The 20,025-nt window shown below is 49.3% G+C and overlaps 2 protein-coding genes across 3 annotated transcripts; one reads left to right on the top strand and one right to left on the bottom strand.

Annotated features, from left to right (window-relative positions):
• The first annotated feature begins 34 nt into the window (after positions 1-34).
• On the top strand, positions 35-7,201 carry ELP5 (elongator acetyltransferase complex subunit 5). Its single transcript, XM_012457448.3, has 8 exons — positions 35-223; positions 371-431; positions 517-597; positions 2,529-2,752; positions 4,340-4,521; positions 5,863-5,958; positions 6,101-6,201; positions 6,819-7,201. The coding sequence occupies exons 1-8, from the start codon at positions 178-180 to the stop codon at positions 6,931-6,933; spliced, it is 906 nt and encodes a 301-aa protein (XP_012312871.1). The 5' UTR covers positions 35-177; the 3' UTR covers positions 6,934-7,201.
• A 212-nt stretch (positions 7,202-7,413) lies between these two features.
• Positions 7,414-10,430, bottom strand: CLDN7 (claudin 7). 2 transcript variants are annotated; one of them, XM_012457452.2, is made up of 5 exons: positions 10,412-10,430; positions 9,122-9,637; positions 8,118-8,282; positions 7,937-8,021; positions 7,414-7,824 (listed from the first exon to the last, which is right to left on the bottom strand). In XM_012457452.2, the coding sequence occupies exons 2-5, from the start codon at positions 9,342-9,344 to the stop codon at positions 7,662-7,664; spliced, it is 636 nt and encodes a 211-aa protein (XP_012312875.1). In that variant the 5' UTR covers positions 9,345-9,637; positions 10,412-10,430; the 3' UTR covers positions 7,414-7,661. The 2 variants fall into 2 exon arrangements, with proteins under 2 accessions (XP_012312875.1, XP_012312874.1); XM_012457451.3 differs by lacking the exon at positions 10,412-10,430 and having other exon boundaries at positions 9,122-9,720.
• Positions 10,431-20,025: the final 9,595 nt, after the last annotated feature.

Genomic DNA, 20,025 nt, shown 5'->3' with positions numbered 1-20,025 from the left:
CCAGGGCTCGGGGAGGGGCGCCCTCCTGGGAATATTGAACATAATCGCCTCTCGAGAATATGTTAGGTCTTAGGTGGGAGGACGCCTGAGTGCCCCGCCCCTTTCACCCCAGGGTTGGGGCAGTGACTTATGACGCTATCAGAGGGCGCCAGAGCAGGGACCTGACTCTAGTTGGAGATGTTGGACTCGCTGTTGGCTCTGGGCGGCTTGGTGCTGCTTCGGGGTGAGAGCTAGAGGCACTGGGGGGTTCTGGACCTGGCAGAGGGGACGTAAGTGGGGAGGAAGGGCCATGGATCACAGGCTAAGTGTGGAGATCGCGATGGGCTCTCCATCCGTCGCTCTCACACTTTATCCGTCCCTCGCTCTGCAGATTCCGTGGAGTGGGAGGGGCGCAGTCTCTTAAAGGCGCTTGTCAAGAAATCTGCACTTTGGTGAGTATCCCATGGTGTCTCCCCGGCCTACCCTGGATAGGGAGCCTGTGCCCACTCTGACAATCCCCCCTCATCTCTACCTTAGTGGGGAGCAAGTGCATATCTTGGGCTGTGAAGTAAGCGAGGAAGAGTTTCGTGAAGGTTTTGACTCTGATATCAACAATCGGTAAGTACAAGTTGGAAGAGATTTAATTAGATTTGAGACCTCTGTTACCAAGGAAATTTGTTTACAACAAGCGCAGAACCTGGTATATAGTGGCAGTTTCTTAAATATTCATTTAAGAAACTGATATGGGCCGGGCGCAGTGGCTCACGCCTGTAATCCCAGCACTTTGGGAGGCCGAGGCGTGTGGATCACGAGGTCAAGAGATCGAGACCATCCTGGTCAACATGGTGAAACCCCGTCTCTACTAAAAATACAAAAAATTAGCTGGGCATGGTGGCGCGTGCCTGTAATCCCAGCTACTCAAGAGGCTGAGGCAGGAGAATTGCCTGAACCCAGGAGGCGGAGGTTGCGGTGAGCCGAGATCGCGCCATTGCACTCCAGCCTGGGTAAACAAGAGCGAAACTCCGTCTCAAAAAAAAAAAGAAAGAAAGAAAGAAAGAAATTGATATGGGTTTTTAAGGACACAAGAATTAGTAAGAGGAGTGATGAGTATTTGGGGAATCCAAAGCAAAGATCAGAGAAGTTGAGAGAGAAAAATAGCCTGGAGACTGGGAGAACTTGCGGGAAGGCTATTGTAGTAATTTCTTAATCCAGGTTGGCTCATTAAGGTCCATGTGTACTGAGCACCAACCGTAAACTACGTGCTACGCAAGATACTGGAGACAGCAGTGAATAAGACACACCTCCCTAATGAATTTTAGGGAATAATGGTAGGAAGTAATAGAGGCCTGGCTTAAGGAATTGGCAGTAGGGATGGAAAGTTTAGAACAAATGTAAAGGACTTTAGTGGGTAGAATATCCAGGATTTATTGACTAATGTGGGGGAGAAGAAAGTATAGAGATAAGGAAATACCTAACCCAGCCCAGTGCCTGATCAGGAGACATTAAGAACCACTAGTAGGGTGCTTTTTACTTCCTAGTCAGGGTAACTCAGTTGTTAATAATAGTAGTTTACATCTATTGTTGAGCTCCTAATTTTGTATCAGCCATTGTTGTGATAGAGGTGGTGGTGTAGGTTAAGTTGGCATTCCACAAGAAAACCAGAAAATAGAAAAGAGGGATCTGGGGAAAAAGTTCTGCTACCAGAAAGCTTTCCCAGGATTTCTAGCGTATGCCAGTCTCCCTTTCCTGAGCTGTTATTATTATTTTTTTGTTGTTGTAGTTGGTATTCCATGACTTAATTCTTGACTTTCTTTAAGCTGTTCGATAGGCAGGAACCAAGTCTCATGTCCTCTGCTTTCTATTTATTTATCCATAGTGATAAATTAGGGCCAGGCACGGTGGCTAACGCCTGTAATCCCAGCACGGAGGACGAGGCAGGTGGATCACCTGAGGTCAGGAGTTCGAGACCAGCCTGACCAATGTGGAGAAACTCCATCTCTACTAAATATGCAAAAATTAGCTGAGCATGATGGCTCGTGCCTGTAATCCCATCTACTTTGAGGGGCTGAGGCAGGGGAATCGCTTGAACCTGGGAGGCAAAGGTTGCTGTGAGCCAAGATTGCTCCATTGCACTCCAGCCTGGGCAACGAGAGAAACTCCATCTCAAAACAAAAAAAATTAGGTGCCCCCTCAGGAAATACTTGATAATGGTGATAATTGGCATTTATCAAGCATATAGTATGTGTCAAGCACTGTGCTGAATACTTTGAGTTTGGCATCTCCATTTTACCAATGAAGCAACTGAGTCTTAGAAAGTAACTTATCAGTTAGCTTACTGGCCAAGTAGCAAAGCCAAGCTTGGAGCTCAGGCTGTCAGACACCAAAATCTGTGCTCTCAATTACTATATTATTTCAGTAATTACCTTTCACTAATATTAAGGACGTTCATGAAAATTGAGAAAACAGAGCCACGAAGATCAGAGGATGAAATTTCTGATCCTCTGAGGGGGAGGGACAATATTATGCTGTCTCCTGTTTTCCCTTTGCAGGCTGGTTTACCATGACTTCTTCAGAGACCCCCTCAACTGGTCAGAAACTGGGGAGGCCCTTCCTGGGGGACCACTGGGAGCCTTGAGAGCCATGTGCAAGAGGACAGATCTTGGTCCTGTCACCATTGCTCTCGATTCACTCAGCTGGCTGTTGCTTCATCTTCCCTGCGCCACACTCTGCCAGACCCTGCATGCAGTGAGCCATCAGGACTCCTGTCCTCTTGGTGAGACCCCTCCTTCATTGTTTCCCCTCATACATTTCCCTCTGCCAAGGAGTGTGCCCCTTTTCCTTTCTACCCTAGAAGAAACATTCGCATTTTTCAGTCAGATCTTTTTTCATCTTTTTGACCTTTTGTCTGTTTTTTTTTACTTCTCTGTAATGCCATCTACCATTTGCTTTTTTTTTCTCTAAGTTCTTTTTTTTTTACTTATTTGTTTCCTTCACTCAATTATTTATTTAACAAATAGTAAATACATACAATGTGTCAGGAACAATTCTAGATAATGGCAAAATAAAGACTAACTGTAGCTGGATCCTTGCCTTCCAGGAGCTCAAAGTCCCATAAAAGATGGAGATGAGTAAACAAGATGGTTTGATAAAGGCCACAATGATATAGGACATGCACAGGGTACCTTAAGGAAGGGTATTTTTGAAGAGCAAGAGGTCAGCCAGGCAAATTTTGCTGGGCAGGGACACTGGGACTAGCTCTCAAGGGCACTGTGGGTACTCGAATGGACTTAGGAGTTGGATGCCCAGCTTTTTATTAAGTTGCTTGATTTCTCATTGCTTCACTTTCCTCTGTATATAGGGGAAGATACCAGGGAAGTATTAGGATGAACCACTATATTGCCGTTTCTTTTTTTTTTTTTGGCAGTGCACAGGTGAGGAGCCTGGGAGCTGCCTGAGGCAGCAGCGCCTGTGCTTTCGCCCTAAATTGCTATTTCTGAGGTCACAAATTGTCAAATATTGGCTGGGCGCAGTGACTCATGCCTGTAATCCTAGCACTTAGGGAGGTCAAGGCGGATGGATCACCTGAGGTGAGGAGTTGGAGACCAGTCTGCCCAACATGGTCCTACTAAAAATACTAAAAAATAGCCGGGGGTGGTGGTGCACACCTGTAATCCTAGCTACTCAGGAGGCTGAGGCAGGAGAATCACTTGAACCCAGGAGGCGGAGGTTGCAGTGAGCCAAGATAGTGCCGTTGCACTGCAGTGAGATGAAAGACTTCATGTCAAAAAAAAATTTATCAAATATCATCAATTTTATATGGTTTGACCTAAAAATGCACTGTGGGTACTCGAATGGACTTAGGAGGCAGATGCCCAGCTTTGTATTAAGTTGCTTGATCTCTCATTGCTTCACCTGGTAAGGATCCAAACATTGTGTTAAAGCGTTTAGCATAGTGCCTGACACACTCTAAATGCTCCCAAAAGGGGAGGGAGAAGGTTGAAGGCAGTGACAGATCTTGGGAAGTTCCAGAAACTGTAAGTATTTCCATGTGTAAGAGATGAGGCTGGAAAGTTAGTGGACACCACCTGCTGAAAGTGTTCATTCCATCCTGAAGGCGGAGGAGCTGCTAAAGAATTGGAGTTAGAGTAGTGTCTTGATCAGGTTTACATTGGGATAATAGAGTATATTAAGGTGTGGGCTGGAGAAGGCTCAGAGCACCGCAGTGAGATTGGCCAAGGGAAGTCAGGATTTTGGCAGCACCGTGATGGAATGTGGGCCTCTGTCCTCTTCTCTCCACAGTTTATCCTAGGCCACCAATCTGAATGCTCCCTACTGTCCTACGTTTCTTGTCCTTCTCTAGGTGACGGCTCCCCAGTGGGGAAGGTGCATGTACTGGGCTTGCTACACGAAGAGCTTCATGGACCAGGCCCCATGGGAGCTCTCAGCAGCCTTGCTCAGACTGAGGTGACCCTGGGCGGTACAATGGGCCAGGCTTCAGCCCGCATCTTGTGTCGGAGGCCCCGACAGCACCCAACTGATCAGGTCAGAAGAACCAACAGGAAAGGACTGGAAATCAGGGGCAGAGAAAGGGGTGGCATGATGGGAAGAACAATGAAAAAGCTGATGTTTCAAGGAGACTTTAAAAACAAATTGTTCTAGAGACAGGGTCTCACTGTGTTGCCCAGGGTAGTCTCAAACTCCTGGGCTCAAGTTATCCTCCCACCTCAGCCTCCCAAAGTGCTAGGATTATAGGCATGAGCCACTGCGCCCAGCCCTCAAGGAGACATTTTGTAAAAAATGCTGAGTGGGTATTTCTCTGTGTTTTCTATCACTTACCTCATTTAATTTTCACAGCTATGGTATAAGGTAGATTGTTTTGTTACCACCGTTTTTTAGGCTGGAAAGCCAGATCAGGCAGGATTTTTTTTTTTTTGAGACAAGGTCTGGCTCTGTGGCCCAGGCTGGAGTGCAATGGCACAATCTCGGCTCACTGCAACCCCTGGTCTCCCAGGTTCCAATGATTCGTTAAGTCTGACCCCATTCCCAGCCTCAACAAAGGGGTATAAGACGACTGTTTTGCCAGGCGCGATGACTCATGTCTGTAATCCCAGCACTTTGGGGGGCTGAGGCAGGCAGATCACCTGAGGTCAGGAGTTCAAGACCAACCTCGCCAACATGACAAAATCCCATCTCTACTAAAAATACAAAAATTAGCCGGTCATAGTGGTAGGCGCCTGCAGTCCCAGCTACTCGGGAGGCTGAGGTGGGAGAATCACTTGAACCTGGGAGGCAGAAGTTGAGGTTAGCCAAGATCTTGCCACTGCACTCCAGCTTGGGCGACAGAGTGAGACTCCGTCTCAAAAAGTATGTGGGGCTGCTCTGCCTAAGGAGTAGCCATTCTTTTATTCCTTTACTTCCTTAATAAACTTGCTTTCACTTTTGAAAATAAAATAGAGACTGGGCACAGTGGCTCACACCTGTAATCCCAGCACTTTGGGAAGCCGAGGTGGGCAGATCACCTGAGGTCAGGAGTTTGAGACCAGCTGGCCAACATAGCAAAACCCCATTTCTACTAAAAATACAAAAGTTAGCTGGATGTGGTAGCATGTGCCTATAATCCCAGCTACTCAGGAGGCTGAGGGAGGAGAATCACTGGAACCTGGGAGACCAGCGGTTGCAGTGAGCTGAGATGGTGCGATTGCACTCCAGCCTGGGCCACAGAGCCAGACCCTGTCTCAAAAAAAAAAAGTAAAGAAAAAGTTGAGGGCATGGGCTGAAAGCAGTCAGTTAAACAGGTGATAGGGGGCTGAGGATGTGAAGTCCTAGATCCTCTCTAGTTTCTTCAATAAGATGAAAAAAATTTATTTTCTTTCTCCTCTCCAGACTCAGTGGTTCTCCATCCTTCCAGACTTCAGCCTGGATCTCCAAGCGGGGCCCTCCATAGAGTCCCAGCCCCACTCAGATCCTCATATACCCCCGGTATCTAAGAATGCCAGGGCCAGAACAAGGAAATGTAGTTTAGGGTCTGGTAAAAGGGGAGAGAATAAAAGCTGCAGAGGTTGGGGGTGGGGTCAGGGATTCTGGGGATGGGGCAGAGTGGCAGCATCCTTTGTACCTACAGGTGGATCCCACAGCTCATTTGACCTTTAACCTTCACCTGTCCAAGAAAGAGAGAGAAGCCAGAGATAGCCTGACCCTGCCCTTCCAGTTCAGCTCTGAAAAGTAAGGTTGGGACCTGAGTACGTGGATCCATACATAGAGCCCAGCATCTGGGCTGCGGAGAGGTGGGGCGACAACAGGTTATTGATTAACCTTAGACTTTATAGGGGCTGAAGTCCACAGACAAGTCCAAGTTCTTTATCCACCATATATACCCTGGACAATGGCAGAGGGCCTTTATGTCTCTTACCTCTCCCTTAGGTCCTTGGGTCACAGCTCCAGTTGTCCCCAGAGCACCCTGGGCCTGGGCTGAGTCAGACCAGACCCTTGGGAAGTAGCCCTATCCCTAGGCAACGGTGCTAGGAGGACAGAAAGCTATATGGGCGTGGCGAAGGCTGGTTAACAAGGGCTTAGTACATGCCTGCTGTTCTGTGCCCAGTATGTGGGTGGATGAAGCAAGACTACAAGATTCTTGCCCTCAAGCTGCTAGGAACTTATTAGGAGAGCAGGAGCAGTACTAGTATATCTATCCCAGTATCCCAGAGAAAGGGACTTGGACCAAGAAAATGACACAGAGGCCTAAGAGGGGCTGCCTGAGTGAGAGTCACAGTCACCTGGAAGAAAGTATTCAGACCGGACCTGTTAGCCACCCTTACCAGCACCAAATCTTCCCTTCTCAGACAGGAGGCTCTACTGCGGCCTAGGCCAAGCCAGGCTACCAGCCACATCTTCTATGAGCCAGATGCTTATGATGACCTGGACCAAGAAGACCCAGATGATGACCTAGATGTCTGACTGGCCAAATTTTATTAGACTGTAATTGGAAGGGGCACAGGAAGACTTTGGGCCTAGAACCATCTCTGTTGTTTGTGTTGGCCTTACCTTATCCCTGCCCCACCTTGGTTCCCCTTGTCTATGGAGCGTGCCCCATGAGCCAGGAAGCAGTGTCTCATCAGGACTGAAGGTAGGATGAAGACATGGGGTAACCTGAGAGAGTAGAACACCCCCATGCCTAATAAAATATATTTTTTTTTAATTAAAAAAGAAACACGTTGGCAGCTATTTAAATAAGAGGGGGGTGGGAATGGATGTCGAGATACAAACACCTGCCTCTTTTAGTCAATTGTCAGTGGAGTCGGTGGGGGCCAGGAAAGGCCATGCAAGCCACTGGGGCGCTCTCTGTGTTTTCTGAACTGAAATGTACTTAAGGTTCCACGCTCCCTGCAAGGATCCAGACAGGAGGAAAGCAGAGGCCCTGAAGGAAAAAAAGCCTACTTCCCAAAACGTATTTTTTATTACTGTACAAAAAGCACACTCTCCCTCTTTTTGTCTCTCCTACCAATCCCCCCCACCCCCAGAGGACTATACATGGAGTGCCAGGAGTGACCAGGAGGCCTTTGTCCTGCCCCCTGCCCACAGGCTGACCCTAGCCCCAGGCCCTTTAGGGCATCCAGACACACCCATAGCCTGTCAGGCTGGGGCTAGGAGGTCACAGGTCACAGGTCATAGGAGGAGATTCCGGGTCACACGTACTCCTTGGCAGAGTTGGGCTTAGGGTAAGAGCGGGGTGCATGGTACCCAGTCTTGCTCTCATTCCCAGGACAGGAACAGGAGAGCAGTGCACCTCCCAAGATGACCAGGGCAGACCCTGCCCAGCCAATAAAGATGGCAGGGCCAAACTCATACCTGTAAAGAGAAGGGAGCGGGGTGGGGTGGTTAGAAACTCTGGCCTGCCTCTGCCCTCCCTATCCCAGGACCCCAGACCTGTCCCCTTAGGAGGGAGGGCTCCCAGACTTACTTAATGTTGGTAGGGATCAAAGGGTTATAAAAGTCTGTGACAATCTGATGGCCATACCAGGAGCAAGCTACCAAGGCGGCAAGACCTGGAGAGAGAACGCGGGTTTCAGTATGATGAGGCCCTAAACCAGCACTTTGCCCGGCCTTTCGCCTCCCAGATGGGAGAGAATCCTGGGGCTCACCTGCCACGATGAAAATTATGCCTCCACCCATGGCTATACGGGCCTTCTTCACTTTGTCGTCTCCCCCACAGCGCGTGCACTTCATGCCCATCGTGGCCACAAACATGGCCAGGAAGCCCAGCACCAGGGAGACCACCATTAGGGCTCGAGTGGCCTGCATGGCCGCTGCGGGAGAGGAGAAGGGGCGCTGTCATTGCTGGAAATGCGGGTGGCCCTCAGGCAGCTCCAGCCTTCGTGCCGCTGGCCGCGCCCACTAACCCCTGGACCTCAACTGGCCGGCGCCCGCCTCTGCCGCACGCCTGGGGCCCCAGGTGTCCAAGGCCTGGGCTCCGCGGGCAGGTTCCCGCCCCTCCCGGCAGGGCGGCCTTCCTGCTCCCGCCCCGCCCTCTCGGCTCCAGGATCCGCCCGGGGCACCAGGGTTTCGGTGAAACTGCCCTGGATAGGGGGAAGGGTGAAAGGGGGCAGCGAAGAGAAGCGGAGACGGTGGCCCGAGCCCCGCGCAGCGCACAAGCCGGCCGGCGTCCTCGCTCTGAGCCCGCTATCGAGGCCACCGGGTTTGTGGCTTCGGCTAATCGGCCGATAAGATTAGAGGCCGCAGGCGGCGGCCCACTCGGAACAGCCGCACCGCCCTTTGGCCCTCGGCGCGCCCCGCGCCCCGGGCCCGTTTTTGAGTAAAGGGCGGGAGATGACGGAGGCCGTAGACTGCCCAGGGATCGGGGAGGGGACGGGAGGGGACGGTCCCGGCCTAAGCACCAATGCTCCGCGCCGTGTAGGAGGCTGTTGGGGGCGGAAGAGGACCGCGGGCGGCCGAGGTGCGCGCCCACGTGCAGCCAGAACCCCGGCCCGCTCCCGCCCAGCCCCGCCGCCCCCACCCTACCACTTCTTCGCCCCGCAGCTCCCCGGCAACCCAGGGCGCCCAGCCGTGGGGCCTTGGCCCTGCCACGAGCGCCACCCCCGCCACCTGGGTCCGGGGCGCGTCCGCCCCGTCGGTCCCGCGGCCTTACCGGACAAGGCGAGCACCGAGTCGTACATTTTGCAGCTCATCATCCCAGTGCTCTGCGTGACGCAGTCCATCCACAGCCCCTTGTACATGGCCTGGGCCGTGATGATGTTGTCGCCCGCATACGAGCTCATCTGCCACTGCGGGATGGCGGTGCAGGCCACCAGACCCACCCAGCCCAGCAGAGCCATAGAGAAGCCCAGCAACTGCAGGCCCGAGTTGGCCATTTCCGCCCTCAGAAAACACTGGGGGCGCCGGGCGGGAAACTCTACAGTAAAACAGACGACACCTGGGGGGCAGCCCCACAAGAGAAAACTTGAGGTGGAGTTTTCAAGTCACCCAAAAAGACAAAAAGAGTTTGGGCCAGGTGAATGCAAATCTTGTCACCGAAGACACACAAATCAACCCCTCCAGTGACGCGATGACCTCGCGGCAGAGAGAAGAGGCTATGTCGGGAGGTGGTTCCAGACAAAAGCGGTCCCCGAAGGCCAGGCGGTTCCCTCCGGCGCTCTCGGCGACCCTAGCCAAACAAAAGGTGGAGGGGCCGTCTGGGCGCGGTTCTGGGCTCCAGCAAGTCCCAAAGTTTCCTGAGCTGTCCGCCGAGGCTGCGCTTCGCGGCAGAGGCGGCTAGGAGGTGAGCCGGCAGGTGCAGGCGGACAGGTGGGGCGTACCTGAGTATATGTAGGGCGTCGGGGGCGCGGCCTGCGGGCACCGGGAGCGCGGCAGGGGGAGGCGAGACCGGAGGGGCGGCCGAGGGTGACCTGACGTCACCGAAGGGACACTCACCTGAACCGGAAGTCGCGGCCCCCACCCCTCCTTGCCCAGGTGAGGAGGAAGAAACCTGAGCACCAGGGTCACGCCCCCTCACTTGCCAGGTTTTGGCCGCCGCTAGGGAGGAGGTGGTGGCTCCGAATCCCAAGAGTCAGTGTCAGCCCCTCAGGACTGGATTTCCCTCGAACACCGGGATGCCCCTTCCTTTCTTCCCAACAAGTGCGTCTGGGACGCTGCGGGGTGCCCCGCGTACGGGTTCTATCCAAAGCACTCTCTGCTCGGCCCTGCTTTCGCCTCCACCAGCTGCTCTCCTTTTCTTTTCTGTCTCCCTGGTCGATCCCACCTGCGGGGGCCCTGTCTCTATCCCTGAGAGTCGCCCCCTTCAGCACCCCCTTCACTGTCCCGGTTCTCTGACTCTGCCTCCCTACAGAAACCCGGCTTTTGAACGTGGCTCCCCAACAGCCCCCATTCCAACCCGACGTGACCCCGGCCTGAACCCTCTGCACTCAACCTCCCCACCTACCACTATCCCCTCCGGCGTCAAGGATCCTAACAGGAGGAAGAAACCACTGGGACCGAAGCGGCCGAGGGTGGGGAGCAGGGTGAGGTCTAGGTCAGAGTCTTGGCCACACCCATCGTTCCCCTCCCTTGGAGTCTTTTCAGACCTATCCTCCACCTTTCCCACCCCTCCCCCAGCCACTCGCCCGTTTCTCTTTCCCTTCCGGGCCTGGGCGCGGACTGCCTATTGCTGTGCACTCTTTCACGCCCTCACTGTTCTGTCCTCTCTAACGTGGCTTTCTAAGCTGGTCATCCGTGGGCCCTCACCCTGCAGTCCTGCTCTCTCTCCCCAAATCACTGCTCCCTCCTTCCTCCTGGCACCCCTTCCATGCTCTGCTCCTTCCCTTGTCATCTTTGGTCATCTCCCCTTCCTGCCTTTCCTGCATTGGGTCTTCCTATTTCAGTCCTTGTCCTTTTTGTTGTTCGTTGGAGAGGGGAGTCCCAGTGTGTCACCCCGGCTGGAGTGCAGAGACGTGATCTCGGCTCACTGCAGCCTCCACCTAGCGGCTCAAGCGATCACCCCGCCTCAGCGTCCGCAGGAGCTGGGGCCACAGGTGCGCACCACCACGCCCGGCTAACGTTTTCGGACTTTTGGTAGAGAAGGGGTTTCACCATGTTGCTCAGGCTGGTCGCCAACTCTTGAGCTCAAGCAATCCGCCGCTCCCTCCTTCTAAAGTGCAGGATTCCAGGCGTCAGCCACCGCGCCCAGCCCACTCCTTGTGTTTTCGTTTACCTTTGCGCCTTGTCTCCAGTCTCCTTGGAGTCCAGCATCAGAAATTAATCTTCCTTTCCTCTTCTTAGGTGCACACTGCACTTTCTCCACCCACTCTGCCCAATTTCCTCCCAATCTTCCTACCCTCCAACCTCCTCACACTTCTCAGACTCACATACCCTGCTTATTCTGGCTCTCTCACAGTTCATTTTCCTCTCTCCATTTTTTACCTCGACTCTCCCACATTTTTTTAATCTTGGTTCTGCCGTCTCAAACATTTATCTGTCTTTCCTTCATTTATTCGCTAATTAAAGGGCCCCTTATGCTACCCTAACTGACCTGCTTTTGTATAAAGTGAAGACTTTAATGAACTCTTTTTTTTTTCTTTTTGAGACAGTTTCACTCTTGTCACCCACGCTGGAATGCGATGGCACAATCATGGCTCACCGCAACCTCCACCTCCTAGGTTCAAGGGATTCTCCTGCTGCAGCCTCCGGAGTAGCTGGGATTACAGGCACGCACCACCATGCCCAGCTAATTTTTGTATTTTTAGCAGAGATGGGTTTCACCATGTTGGCCAGGCTGGTTTCGAATTCCTGACCTCAGGTGACCCACCGCCTCGGCCTCCCAAAGTGCTGGGATTACAGGTGTGAGCCACCACACCTAGCCTTTTTAAATTTTTTTTTTTTTTTTTTTTTTTTGAGACGGAATTTCGCTCTTGTTACCCAGGCTGGAGTGCAATGGCGCGATCTCGGCTCACCGCAACCTCCACCTCCTGGATTCAAGCAATTCTCCTGCCTCAGCCTCCTGAGTAGCTGGGATTACAGGCACGCGCCACCACGCCCAGCTAATTTTTCGTATTAGTAGAGACGAGGTTTCACCATGTTGACCAGGATGGTCTCGATCTCTTGACCTCGTGATCCACCCGCCTCGGCCTCCCAAAGTGCTGGGATTACAGGCTTGAGCCACCGCGCCCGGCCTGCCTTTTTAAAATTATTTTAAGAGACTAGTCAGGCACAGTAGTGAGAAGGGGGTGAAAGTAGAACAAGAAGTTCCTGCCTGGATATGGTGGCTCATGCCTGTAATCTCAGCACTTTGGGAGTCTGAGGCAGGGATGGATTACCTGAGGTTCAAGACCAGCCTGACCAACAAGGAGAAACCCCTGTCTCTAAAAAATAAAATAAGTAAAAATAAAAATTAAAAAAAAGAAGCCCCTGTCTCTACTAAAAATACAAAATTAGCTGGGTGTGTTGGCACATGCCTGTAATCCCAGCTACTCGGGAGGCTGAGGCAGAAGAATCGCTTGAACCCGAGAAGCGGAGGCTGCAGTGAGCCGAGATCACACCACTGCACTCCAGCCTGGGCGACAAGAGCAAAACTCTGTCTCAAAAAAAAAAAAAAAAAAAGATCAAATTACTGATCAAATCTCAGCTGGTCTGAAGGTAGTGAATTATTTCAACTGATCAATTGAAATAATTTACTACCTTCAGACCAGCTGAGATTTTCTTGAAAATTTTCCTTTGAGCTCTAAAGGAAAATGTTTGTCATCACTTAACTATATCCAGCTTCTCTCCAAACTCACTGCTGCCACCTCACACCAGACCAAGTCTGGACACAGCAACTGCCTCCAAACCAGTGTCCCTACTTTCACACTTGTCCTTCTAAACTCTATTCTCTGGAGTGACCTCTTCTAATCCACTCAGAGTTTTGTCATTTTCTGTTTAAAATCTTTCAGTGACACTCGTGTTCTTGCCAGTAAGTGCCACACCATGGCTGACCTGACTGCCTCAGCCACACTGGCCTTCTCTCTGTTCCTATTCACTGGAATTCCTTTGCACAGTCTGTCCTCTGCTTCTGGAAGCTCTTCTCCATTCACTCCCACCCGGCTTCCTCTATCCAGCTAACCAACTCATCCTTCAGCTATTCCTCAAATATCACTTCTTTCAGAAAGTCTGGCCTGACCACCCCACCCCAGACTGAGTCAGATCATCTGCATAATGCTCTCATGGCTACCAATACTTTTCTTTCAAAGCTCTTATCACAGTTTGAAAATACTGTATTTACTTTATATGCTGATTTATTCAATGTCAATATCCACTGTACTGTATATTCCAAGAGGATAGAGATGTGTCTGGATTTTATCACCAATAAATATTTCAGGAATTAATGAATGAATAAATTGCAAATAAACAATATTTTCATTCACTTTTCAACAATTTTTTTTTTGAGATGAAATCTAGCTCTATCGCCCAGGCTGGAGTGCAGTGGCGTGATCTCGGCTCACCACAACCTCTGCTTCTCAGGTTCAAGCGATTCTCATGCCTCAGCCTCCCAAGTAGCTGGGATTACAGGTACTTGCCACCACACCTGCCTAATTTTTAAAAATCTTTTTAGTAGAGACGGGATTTCACCATGCTGGCCACGCTGGTCTTGAACTCCTGACCTCAAGTGATCTGCCTACCTCAGCCTCCCAAAGTTCTGGGATTACAGGTGAGAGCCACCCTGCCCGGCCCTCAGCAAATATTTTCTCAGTGTCTATAATGTGCGAAACATGGCCAGGCACAATGGTCATGTCTCTAGTCCTAGCTACTCAGGAAGCCGAGGTGAGATCACTTAAGCCTAGAAGTTCAAGGCAGCAGTGAGCTATGATCCTGCCACTGCACTCCAGCCTGGGCAACAGAGGGAGATCCTGTCTCTTAAAAAAAAAAAAAAAAAAAAGGAGCAGGCACTATAGTTTACCCCGGAGATACAGCAGGGAACAAAATGGATAAGGAGACTGAACTCATGTAACTTATTTTCTAGAAGGAAGCAGACAATAAAGAGATAAACAAAATGGTGCATATTTTGAAGGCAATAAAACAGTGTAATGTGATGAGGGTAAGTCTATGCTAGGATGAGGTCAGAGAGAATTTTTTGAGGAAATGATTGTTAAGTTATAATCCAGAGGCCGGGCATGGTGGCTCATGCCTATAATCCCAGCACTTTGGGAGGCTGAGGTGGGTGGGTGCACCCGAGGTCAGGACTTCGAGACCAGCCTGGCCAACATGGCGAAACCCCATCTCTACTAAAAATATTTTAAAAATTAGCTGGGTGTGGTAGCGCATGCCTGTAATCCCAGCTACTCCAGAGGCTGAAGAGTAGAGAATTGCTTGAACCTGGGAGGCAGAAGTTGCAGTAAGCCAAGATTTTGCCATTGTACTCCTGTCAGGGTGACAAGAGCAAAACTCTATCTCAAACAAACAAATAATAATAATAATAAGCCACGAGGGAAGCACATTATAGGCAGAAAGAACAGCGAGTCCAAAGGTCTTGTGTTGATTGCCTCTTTGAGACTTGTAGTAATTAATTTAAAGCAGAATTTCTCAATCTTGGCACTACTGACATTTGACATTTTTCCCACTGCTATCTCTATTGCCATTTTGGGCCAGATAATTCTCTGTTGATCAACAGAGAATTATCTGGCCCAAAATGGCAATAGAGATAGCAGTGGGAAAATTATAAAATGCTATTATAATAGCATTTTATAATATTTAGGAGCATCCCTGACTTCTGTCTATTAGATGCACCCTCCCCTACACCTAAGTGTGACAAAAATATCTCCACACATTGCCAAAGGTCCCAGGGAGGAGAGGAATAAAATGGGTCCCAGTAAAGTGTGATTGGTGAGCATCATCATGGATTTTTTTTCCTCTAATAGCCTTGAAGTAACTAGTTGGATAAAAGGATCCAAGTAGATGAATAATTGAAATTAACTGGGGTTGGGGGGTTACTAAAAAGAGGAAGAAGGAATTTTATAATATTTTAATGAGAGCGATTATGTGTTAGATCATAGATAGAAATTGGGTAAGATGGGGAGCAAACACAAAAGAGTTGATGGATGGTGAAAAACTGGTGGGGTCAATGGTTTAGAAGTCCCCATGAGGTGAAAGAAGTGAGGATACATGAGGATGGGCATGGTGGCTCACGCCTATAATCCCAACACTTTGGGAGGCTGACAGAGGTGGATCACTTGAGCTAAGGAGTTGAAGACCAGCCTGGGCAACATGGCAAAGCCTCATCTCTACAAAAAAATACAATAAAATGTGAGCCAGACATGGTGGCCCGCACCTATATTCCTAGCTACTCGCTTGAGAGGCTGAGGTGGGAGGATTGCTTAAGCCTGGGAGGTGGAAGCTACAGAGAGCCATGATCATACCACAGCACTCCAGCCTGGGCAACAGAGTGAGACTCTGTCTCAGAAAGGAAAAAAAAAAAAAAGAAAGAAGTGAGGATATGTGAGCAAATAAACTAGAAGGCTAGAGGTGATTACAAAACATGCCTGGCTTGAATTCAAAAAATTGGAAGAAGGCTGGACACTGTGGCTCACGCTTGTAATCCCAGCACTTTGGGAGGCTGACATGGGCAGATCATGAGGTCAAGAGATTGAGACCCTCCTGGCCAACACGGTGAAACTCCGTCTCTACTAAAAATACAAAAAATAGCTGGGCGTGGTGGTGAGTGCCTATAATCCCAGCTACTTGGGAGGCTGAGGCAGGAGAATCACTTGAACCCAGGAGTCGGAGGTTGTAGTCAGCCGAGATTGCACCACTGCACTCCAGCCTGGTGACGAGTGAGACTCCATCTCAAAAAAAAAAAAAAAAAAAAAAAAATTGGAAGAAGGCCAGGCACAGTATCTCATGCCTATAATCTCAGCACTTTGAGAGGCCAAAGCAGGCTGATCACTTGTGGTTACGCAGATTGCTTGAGGCTCAAGACCAGCCTGGCCGACATGGCAAAACCCCATCTCTACTAAAAATACAAAAACTGGCCAGGCATCAGAGTCCTGCAGTGAGCTGAGATCACGCCACCACACTCCAGCCTGGGTAACAGAGGGAGACTCCATTTCAAAAAAAAAAGGCCAGGTGATTCCAGCTTCTTCGGAGTTGAGGCATGAGAATTGCTTGAACCCAGAAGGCAGAAATTGCAGTGAGCTGGGATCAGACCACTGCACTCCTACCTGGGCAACACAGCAAGACTTTGTTTAAAAAAAAAAAAAAATGGGGCTGGGAACAGCACGCTTGAGTTCAGGAGTTCGAGACCAGCCTGGGCAACATGGTAAAACCCCATGTCTGCTAAAAATACAAAAATTAGCCAGGCATGGTGGTGGGTGGCTGTAGTCTCAGCTACTTGGGAGGTGAAAATCACTTGAACCCAGGAGGCAGAGGTTGCAGTGAGGGGAGATCATACCACTGCACTCCAGCCCAGGCAACAAGAGTAAACTTCCAGCACTGTGGGAGGCCGAGGCAGGTAGATCACTTGAGGTCAGGAGTTTGTGACCAAACTGGCCAACACGGTGAAACCCCGTCTCTAAAAATACAAAAATTAGCTGGGCATGGTGGTGCACACCTGTAATCCCAGCTACTTGAGATACTGGGACAGGAGAATCGCTTGAACCCAGGAGGCGGAAGTTGAAGTGAGCCGAGATCGAGCCATTGCACTCCAGCCTGGGCAACAGAGTGAGATTCCTCTCAAAATAAATAAATAAATAAATAAATAAAATCAGAAGAGTTTGTTTTGGAGATGACAAAGCCTAGGGTAGAGGTCTGAGGTTGGGCTGAAGAGAAAGATCACTGGAGAAGAGACTGAGGAGCCGAGAGGCCACAGTGGATTGCCCTGATAGATTCTGAAGTTATCAATGATGATGTTAGCAAAATAGGTGAAAAGAGAAAGAAGATGAGCCATCTGCTAATGTTATCAGGGAATGTGGGTGAACAACTAGGTTTGAAGACCCTAGCAACAAGTAGAGGCAGCAGATCATATAATTTGAGACATTAATTTCAAAGAGCAGAGGATTTTGAAAGATGAAGAATAAGAGTCTAGACGCAGCGCTAGAGAGCAATACTCCCAACTCCAGACTCTGCAGTATGCAAAGACCGATGAAGTGTGCCCTCCAGGTGCCAGGTTTTAGTAAGGTCTAGGAAAGAGAGGTTCAGAGAAGAGGTTGGGCATATAAGGATGATGGCAAACACTGGGTCCAGAGGTCACAGTGAAAGAATTTGAAAGGTCAAGTCTGGTTGGAAGAATGGGTGATATTAGGTGATATACACTACGGTATGGGACGGTGGATGATGATACTATGAGTTAAACAACCTCATATGGAAACCCAACCAACATCACCTGAGATCAGGAGTTTGAGACCAGCCTGACCAACATGGAGAAACCCTGTCTCTACTAAAAATACAAAATTAGCCAGGTGTGGTGGTGCATGCCTGTAATCCCAGCTACTCGGGAGGCTGAGACAGGAGAATCGCTTGAACCCAGGAAGCAGAGGTTGCAGTGAGCCGAGGTCGCACTATTGCACTCCAGCTTGGGCAACAAGAGCAAAACTCCATCTCAAAGGTAAAAAGAAAAAGAAAACCCGGCCGGGTGCGGGCTCATGCCTGTAATCCTAGCACTTTGGGAGGCTGAGGTGAGTGGATCACAAGGTCAAGAGATGGAGACCATCTGACCAACATGGTGAAACCCTATCTCTACTAAAAATATAAAAATTAGCTGGGCCTGGTGGTGTGTGCCTGTAGTCCCAGCTACTCAGGAGGCTGAGGCAGAAGAATTGCTTGAACCCGGGAGGCGGAGGTTGCAGTGAGCCGAAATTGCGCCCCTGCACTCCAGCCTGGCGACAGAGCGAGACTCTGTCTCGAAAGAAAGAAAGAAAGGAAGAAAGGAAGAAAAGAAAGGAAGAAAGGAAGAAAGGAAGAAAGGAAGAAAGGAAGAAAGGAAGAAAGAAAGAAAGAAAGAAAGAAAGAAAGAAAGAAAGAAAGAAAGAAAGAGAAAGAAAGAAAGAAAGCCCAACCAACTTGTTTGTTTCTACAGGAAAATGTCCTGAGTTCTGAAAAGTGATATATAAATTAACTTTGGAAACTTGCAGCATTATGTATAAAGTAATTGGTCACTGATTATTATACAGATCAGACCATGAAATCATAGACTTAAGGCAGATGGAATATTCCACGTTCTAATTCAGCTTCATTCAGGACTTCATTCTTAGGCTTCGACCATCTCATCTATAAAATAGGAGTGATAGGCCGGGCGCAGTGGCTCACGCCTGTAATTCTAGCACTTTAGGAGACCGAGGTGGGTGGATCACTATAGGTCAGAAGTTCGAGACCAGCCTGGCCAACATGGTGAAACTCTGTTTCTACTAAAAATACAAAAATTTGCCAGGCATGGTGGCACGTGCCTGTAGTCCCAGTTACTCGGGAGACTAAGGCAGGAGAATTGCTTGGACTCGGGAGGCAGAGGCTGCTGTGAGCAGAGATCATACCACTGCAGTCCAACCTAAGCAACAGAGTGAGAACAAAACAAAACGAAACAAATATTAAGTCTACAATGAAAAGAAAAAGTAACAAGAAGTCTCTTGCTCTTCCAGAAATTTAAACTTGCTACAAAGTATCTTAAAAATCAACTTGTTCAAGAACAGACAAATACATCATTGGAACAGAATACAAGTTCAGAGATAGACCCTTGCATACATCAGAATTTGATATATGACAAAAGTGGCTGACTAAAGAGAAAAATAAATTGGATCCTTAGGAATTAAAACAAGGATGAACTCTAGAGGAATCAAGAAGACCTAAATGTAAAAAGTAAAACTGTAAGGTTACTGGAAGAAAATGTAAAAGAATATATTTGCAGTGCAGAGTTGGGAAAGAATATATACCAATTATTTTATTAATTAATTTTTTTTTTAAGTCGGAGTCTTGCTCTGTCACCTAGGCTGGACTGCAGTGGCATGATCTTGGCTCACTGCAACCTCCACCTCCCGAATTCAAGTGATTCTCCTGCCTTAATCTCCCAAGTAGCTGGGACTACAGGTCCACGCCAGCACACCTGGCTAATTTTTGTATTTTTAGTCGAGATGGGGTTTCACCATGTTGGCCAGGCTGGTCTTGAACTCCAGACCTCATGATGTGCCTGCCTCAGCCTCCCAAAGTGCTGGGATTATAGGTGTGAGCCACCGCACCTGGCTGAATATATGCAAATTATAAAAAAATCACAAACCATAATGGGAAAAAATGGTCACTTTGATTACACTTAAATTAAGAATTTCCATTCTGGCCAAGAGTGGTGGCTCACAACTATATCCCAGCACTTTGGGAGACTGAGGCAGGTGGGTCACCTGAGGTCAAGAGCTCAAGACCAGGCTGACCAACATGGTGAAACCCCATCTCTACTAAAAATACAAAAATTAGCTGGATGTGGTAGCTAACACCTGTAATCCCAGCTACTTGGGAGGCTGAGGCAAGAGAATCGCTTGAACCCAGGGGGTGGAGGTTATAGTGAGCCGAGATTGTGCCCACTGCACTCCCGCCTGAGGGAAAGAGTAAGACTCCATCTGAAAAAATATATATATTCCATGAAGTTCACAAAGGAAAAATTAATATAGAGATGATAGAATATAAGAAGGTATTTGCAATGCCTAAATCTGACAAGTAACTGATCTCATTTTTTGTTTGTTTGTGTGAGACGGGCTTTGCTCTGTCAGTGAAATGGTGCGATCTCAACTCACTGCAACCTCTGCCCTCCGGGTTCAAGCAATTCTTCTGCCTCAGCCTTCTAGGTAGTTGGGATTACAGGCGCCCACCACTGCGCCTGGCTAATTTTTGTATTTTTAGTAGAGACGGAGTTTCACTATGTTGGCCAGGCTAGTCTCGAACTCCTGACCTCAGGTGATCTCCTGCCTCAGCCTCCCAAAGTGCTGGGATTACAGGTGTGAGCCACCGCACTCTGCCAGTGCCATAGTATTTGTTGTGGTTGACAATTGGAGGTGCCATGGGCACTCCTCAGTGGGATTGTGAGCAGGTAAAATGTGGCACCACTCATACGGCAGA

Source organism: Aotus nancymaae, unplaced genomic scaffold, assembly GCF_030222135.1.
Source record: "Aotus nancymaae isolate 86718 unplaced genomic scaffold, 86718_ANA_hifiasm-v0.15.2.pri h1tg000018l, whole genome shotgun sequence".
NCBI lineage: Eukaryota > Metazoa > Chordata > Mammalia > Primates > Aotidae > Aotus > Aotus nancymaae.
The sequence above is the reverse complement of the archived record's forward strand: the minus strand, read 5'-3'. Positions and strand labels throughout refer to the sequence as shown.

Excerpts from the sequence above, each read along its gene's own strand:
- ELP5 (XM_012457448.3), top strand. The coding sequence starts at position 178 with ATGTTGGACTCGCTGTTGGCTCTGGGCGGCTTGGTGCTGCTTCGGG. Across the intron at positions 224-370 it reads CGGCTTGGTGCTGCTTCGGG|ATTCCGTGGAGTGGGAGGGG; the intron begins GTGAGAGCTAGA and ends CTCGCTCTGCAG. Across the intron at positions 5,959-6,100 it reads CAGATCCTCATATACCCCCG|GTGGATCCCACAGCTCATTT; the intron begins GTATCTAAGAAT and ends TTGTACCTACAG.
- CLDN7 (XM_012457452.2), bottom strand. The coding sequence starts at position 9,344 with ATGGCCAACTCGGGCCTGCAGTTGCTGGGCTTCTCTATGGCTCTGCTG. Across the intron at positions 8,283-9,121 it reads CTCGGTGCTCGCCTTGTCCG|CGGCCATGCAGGCCACTCGA; the intron begins GTAAGGCCGCGG and ends CCTCTCCCGCAG. Across the intron at positions 8,022-8,117 it reads CATAATTTTCATCGTGGCAG|GTCTTGCCGCCTTGGTAGCT; the intron begins GTGAGCCCCAGG and ends TTCTCTCTCCAG.